Raw genomic sequence first — 4,863 nt, 5'->3', positions numbered from 1 at the left:
CTCATTACAAAACAGAGATGCGATGAGATGCGATATTGAATTGTATACAATAATTGCAACGTGTATGGGCACCTTAAGTAAATTTACTCCTCACTATTTCACAGAGTATAACACACACACACACACACACACACACACACACACACACACACACACACACACACACACACACACACACACACACACACACACACACACACACACACACACACACACACACACACACACACACTACTGCGCATCCTCTTCAGCTATCAAAGAACTGAGGCGTGCATGTTGCACTATAAACGGCACATGCCCATTTTTTTTCCCATTTAAAATATGGCGGCGTAGGCCTCGGGCGTGCGGCGGATGCCTGTGACGTCACGTGGTAGGCGGGGACGTGCGCCTGCTGATGGGAGTTTTGAAGCTTTCCCCTTAGCGCTGCCGGAGCTGGCGCCGCCTCGTCACTCACTGATCCCAGCAATAAGGGCATGGCGGCGGACGAAGTGTCCGAGTTCCTCAGCCAGAACCGGGAGACCGCCGCCTGGGTGGAGAGCTTGCGGGGGGAGTGCGAGTCTGACAAGCTGTGGCAGTACCGGAAAGAGTTCATTCTGCGGAACATGAGCGACTTCTGCGGGGCTGGGGAGCTCCCCGAGTCTAACCACAAAGGCCTGGACCGGCTGATCGCCTATTCAATGGCGTGGTGTAACCATGTCTTCTCTGGCTGCCGGTAAGTGCCCGGTCCGGTCTCACACGGTGCGGCGGGGGAACCCTGGCTGGTCCTGTGGGTATCCCTCCTGTAAATAGTTCTGTGTTTGGCAGCTGGCAGGCAGTCAGGGGTTGCTGTGCCCGCAGCCTGTTGTGTTGTATAACTATATGCCACTTGTTGTGCCATCCTGGCCTTGCACATCAGCCTGCAACATGTGACCGTGCTAAACTTTTTTTTTTTTTTTTCTAGAACCACCTAAACTTATCCTCACCCCCGCGAAAGAGAATTCCCCTCTTAGCAACCCTAACAGTGTGAAGTTTGTATATTCTCCCCATACCTGCCACAAAGTGGGGCAGGTATGCCAGTCAGTGCTGTCACAGCTTTGTTACCCCTTGTGTTATGACAACTAGGAACTGTACAGCCACAAGTGTTAGAAGTGATGTTGCGACACCTTCCTGATTTTACCATTGTCATTGTGGGCACAAAAGCATTTCTTACCCAGTAGGGCACAATTGTGCTAGGCATGTAGCCTGCCTTTCTGTAATACACTTTATACCATAATAAAGAAATATGTACAGTATTCAACCAGCCTGACTCGCTCACACAGGAGCTGCTGCAGAGCTGGGGCTCTGTCATGCTGAGCAGGTGTGTGTACGCCACTGGCACGCACTAAATATAAGCAGCTGAGCTGTGTCCGTACCTGCATCATCTGCAGCCACAGCACCAACCTCCTAGTCACTGGACTGCTTACCCCACACAGGGTCTTGGAATTGGACTGATTCACCTTCTCCCACACACACTCACACCATTATGTGGCCGCATTTGTCCCAAGGGCTTCCGCTCTGAGGGCTGCAGGACCGACTGGTGTTTCCTGTTACTTGTTGCTAAGTCCCAGCAGGGCAAGTAAACTAGGGCTGCAGCAGGCAATTTATGGAAGAGAGGGGTGCCTTGTATAAAGGGGACACTATTTGGAGGGGTATATGATGGAGGTGCAGTGTAAATAGGGGTGTGTGTGACTATCTGTCCTGTGCCTGCTGGTGGAACCAGAGGTGAGGAGTGTGTTTGTTTGTGTGTATGTATATTTATATTTCACTATACTTTAATTTTCAGTGTTACATGATTTTTCAAATGTTTTATTTTCTTTCAGTTATCCTCATCCTGTTATGGAAAAAGTCCTTAAAATGGCAGAAACTATAAAGGTGACGGATGCTCCAGTCCACACAACACGCGATGAACTGGTTTCCAAGGTGAAGAAAAGAGGGATTTCAAGTAGCAATGGTTAGCAGAACATAGATATGAACGATAAGGGCTTTTATAGAAGTTTCAATGCATCTATGTATGTTTAAATTAGAAAAACTGTGGGGGGGATTTAACTTGCCACCACAATTTACAGCAGCTGTTTGATCCCCCTGGGGCTATTCAGTCAGTCCCCAAAGGCAGGATGCACTTAATAGGGATTTATTTTCAGATCTGAATAGACCCCCCAAAAAATCCCTGCTAAATAGCATGTTTTACTTGTTAACTTATAGGTACAGGAACTTATCTCAGGTTCTATGGGTTAATGTCTGAAGACAGATTCAATTAATAGGCAACAAAGAGGTGCTTTAATTGAATAAGCATGTTAAAACTGGAGGCTAGCTTTCTTTTTCACCTCTGTTAAATTAATGGGGCTCAACTAATTCACCCCTCTCTCTATGCCAAGTGTATATTCTAAACTGTATTTTGACAGGTTTTGTATTGGATTTGGTGACATATACAACAACTGGAACATGGAAATTATTTTTCTTTTTTCCTCCCTGCATGTATGCTATTATAGACTTTTAAGCCTAGGAATGTATTGTAGGTCTGTTTCTGGGAGAACAACTCAGTATGGTAAACATACTATAGATTAGATCAGCGGTTCTCAAACTGTGGGTCCCGACCTTCTCCGCATGGGGTCACGACTCCAGGTTGCTGACCATCAGGCTGATGATTTTTCTAATCTGATACCCCTTTCACACCAGCCTAAATTCCCGGGTTGAGTCCGGGAACAACCCGGTACCAGCGCTGGTGTGAACGGTTCCTGGGACAAATTACCAGACTAATTTGCCGGCAATCCAACCCTGCTAGGTAGCAGGGTTATTCCTGGGTTCAACCCAGGGACCTGGCTGGTGTGAATGGGGTAGGGTATATTTACCCGGGTTGACGGTCCTCGGTGTCCGGCCGGGAACCATGCAGGCGGCGGGTGCAAATGATGGGACAGGCAGTGGATGATGATGATGACACAGCTCTCTGGTGACAGTGAGGGCGCCGGAGAGCTGCGTCATCTTCATCCGCCGCCTGTCCCATCATTTGCGCTGCCTGTGTGGATGCCCGGCCTGCACAGAGGACAAGCAACCGGGGTGAGTATTCTCACCACCTCCTCCCCACCTCCTGCCGGCCTCCTTCCCGTCCCCTTCACACACCACAAAATGCAGGGACTTTTCTGGTGTGAAAGAGGCCAACTCGGGAATGGCCCAGCATGATTACTGGGCTATATTCCAGGGTGGGTCCCTGCATTTTCTGGTGTGAAAGGGGTATTAGTGATTCAAGGAGTCTAAAAAATCTGTTGAATTGTCTGTTGTGTTAGACTCCTCCCATCACTCTGTGCCTCCACAATGCTGCCATGTATATGCTGACTACACATCTGATGGCCTTCTGCAGTAACTTGCTGGGGTCCTGTCATTATTTTTATTGTCTGATGGGGTCCCAGAGCAGAACAGTTTGAGGACCCCTAGATTAGATCTACCAAACCTAAGGTCTTTCCTCGTTTGACCTGGCTTTGGTTAATTATGATGTTTGTTTCCAAATCTTTGCTGGATCAAATTAGTGGACTATCGGTGCCAAGTAAATTCATTATCTGTGTATTTGGGAGAAATTGTTGTTACAATTATGAATTATTCTTCTATTTTGGGGAGAAGTATTGTGCCAGGTTCTCCCATAAATAGTCTGTTTTGCCACAAATAAACTTCTTTCCCATCAGTGAAGCGATGGTGACCTATATAAAAATTATTGTCTCCTTAAAACCTGCAGATGCTCTTAATCACAATGGGATATTTATAGTATCTATTTTTTTGTTTACAGAAGGGTTAGAGGAAGAACCTCTGAAGAAGCAAAAATCTGCTGACCGCGCATATACGGAATCGGTAAGCCAGCATAATGATAGGAGTTCACAGCAAACTCAGGCACAAAGGACAGAGTCTTACCAACCTGCTCCTCCACAAAGAAGTAATAACCATGAATGTCATCCACAGATGGGGAAAGTTCAGTTACAGTCCGGTGTGACTACTGTGAAAGCTCCTCGCAGACTGACTTCTGAACACACTAAGGAGCGCCAGTCATTCTTTAACAGACTCTACAAGACGGTAGCTTGGAAGCTGGTTTCTGCAGGAGGATTTGGGCCAAACCTCAACCATTCAGAACTTTTGGGCAGTTGTATCGAGTCTTTAAAATCTACGTTGGACATTGATTTTGTACCTCTAAAGGAACTGGCAGATTTGCCTCAAAGTAAAACGTCTCAGGAAAGCATAGTGTGTGAATTAAGGTGCCAGGCTGTGTATTTGGCCATGGGCTGTGGAAAAACAAAGGAAAACGCTAAAGCTGTGGCTTCGAGAGAGGCAATAAAACTATTTCTGAAAAAGAAGGTAGTGGTGAGAATATGCAAGAGGAAATACTGTGGCCGGGAAGTGGAAGACTTGGTTCTATTAGATGAGGACTCGCGCTCTCCAAACTTGCCACCTGCATTGAAAAACCCCTTGGATCTAATATAAGAAACTTTCATGTTTTAAACCCTAGAAAATGATATAGAAGCCTAATACTTTATTAAAATATTGATTTTGTTTTTTTGTGTTTTATTTTTTTTATTTTTGAAAAGTTGGAATCTTTCATTCAGTTTCAATAGGAAAAAGGTCACCATACTAGCTGAGGAATTCTTTGCATCAGAAAACTGCTTATTTTTGTATTCTACTTATTTTAGTTTAATGTGTGGTTTTCTTTAGTTTTAATCTTTTTTTTTTTTTTATTTTATTTTTTTTTGTATCCCTTTCACACCATTTGTCTATTCTAAACAAGCTACATTTTTTAAGAATCCATCAGCGTTAGACAAGGTTATAGGCAAGAGTTTGTGTTTTGATATAGGTATTTTTAGCCAAATT

General features: G+C 45.2%; 1 protein-coding gene across 4 annotated transcripts; it reads left to right on the top strand.

The window, feature by feature from the left end:
* Positions 1-356: 356 nt before the first annotated feature.
* On the top strand, positions 357-4,549 carry CDKN2AIP (CDKN2A interacting protein). Of its 4 annotated transcripts, none has more exons than XR_014469859.1 (4): positions 357-712; positions 1,839-1,938; positions 3,794-3,855; positions 3,964-4,039. XR_014469859.1 is itself a non-coding variant. In XM_083170694.1 (4 exons), exons 1-4 carry the CDS (start codon positions 474-476, stop codon positions 4,477-4,479), a joined length of 948 nt encoding a protein of 315 aa, XP_083026820.1. In that variant the 5' UTR covers positions 361-473; the 3' UTR covers positions 4,480-4,549. The 4 variants fall into 4 exon arrangements, 3 of the variants coding, with proteins under 3 accessions (XP_083026824.1, XP_083026817.1, XP_083026820.1); XM_083170694.1 differs by having other exon boundaries at positions 361-712; positions 1,839-1,969; positions 3,964-4,549; XM_083170698.1 differs by lacking the exon at positions 3,964-4,039 and having other exon boundaries at positions 358-712; positions 3,794-3,936.
* Positions 4,550-4,863: the final 314 nt, after the last annotated feature.

This window comes from Crinia signifera, chromosome 1 (genome assembly GCF_055691185.1).
Source record: "Crinia signifera chromosome 1, ASM5569118v1, whole genome shotgun sequence".
NCBI lineage: Eukaryota > Metazoa > Chordata > Amphibia > Anura > Myobatrachidae > Crinia > Crinia signifera.
This window is presented reverse-complemented; position numbering and strand designations above follow the sequence as displayed.

Excerpts from the sequence above, each read along its gene's own strand:
- CDKN2AIP (XM_083170691.1), top strand. The coding sequence starts at position 474 with ATGGCGGCGGACGAAGTGTCCGAGTTCCTCAGCCAGAACCGGGAGACC. Across the intron at positions 713-1,838 it reads CATGTCTTCTCTGGCTGCCG|TTATCCTCATCCTGTTATGG; the intron begins GTAAGTGCCCGG and ends ATTTTCTTTCAG. Across the intron at positions 1,970-3,793 it reads AGGGATTTCAAGTAGCAATG|AAGGGTTAGAGGAAGAACCT; the intron begins GTTAGCAGAACA and ends TTTTGTTTACAG.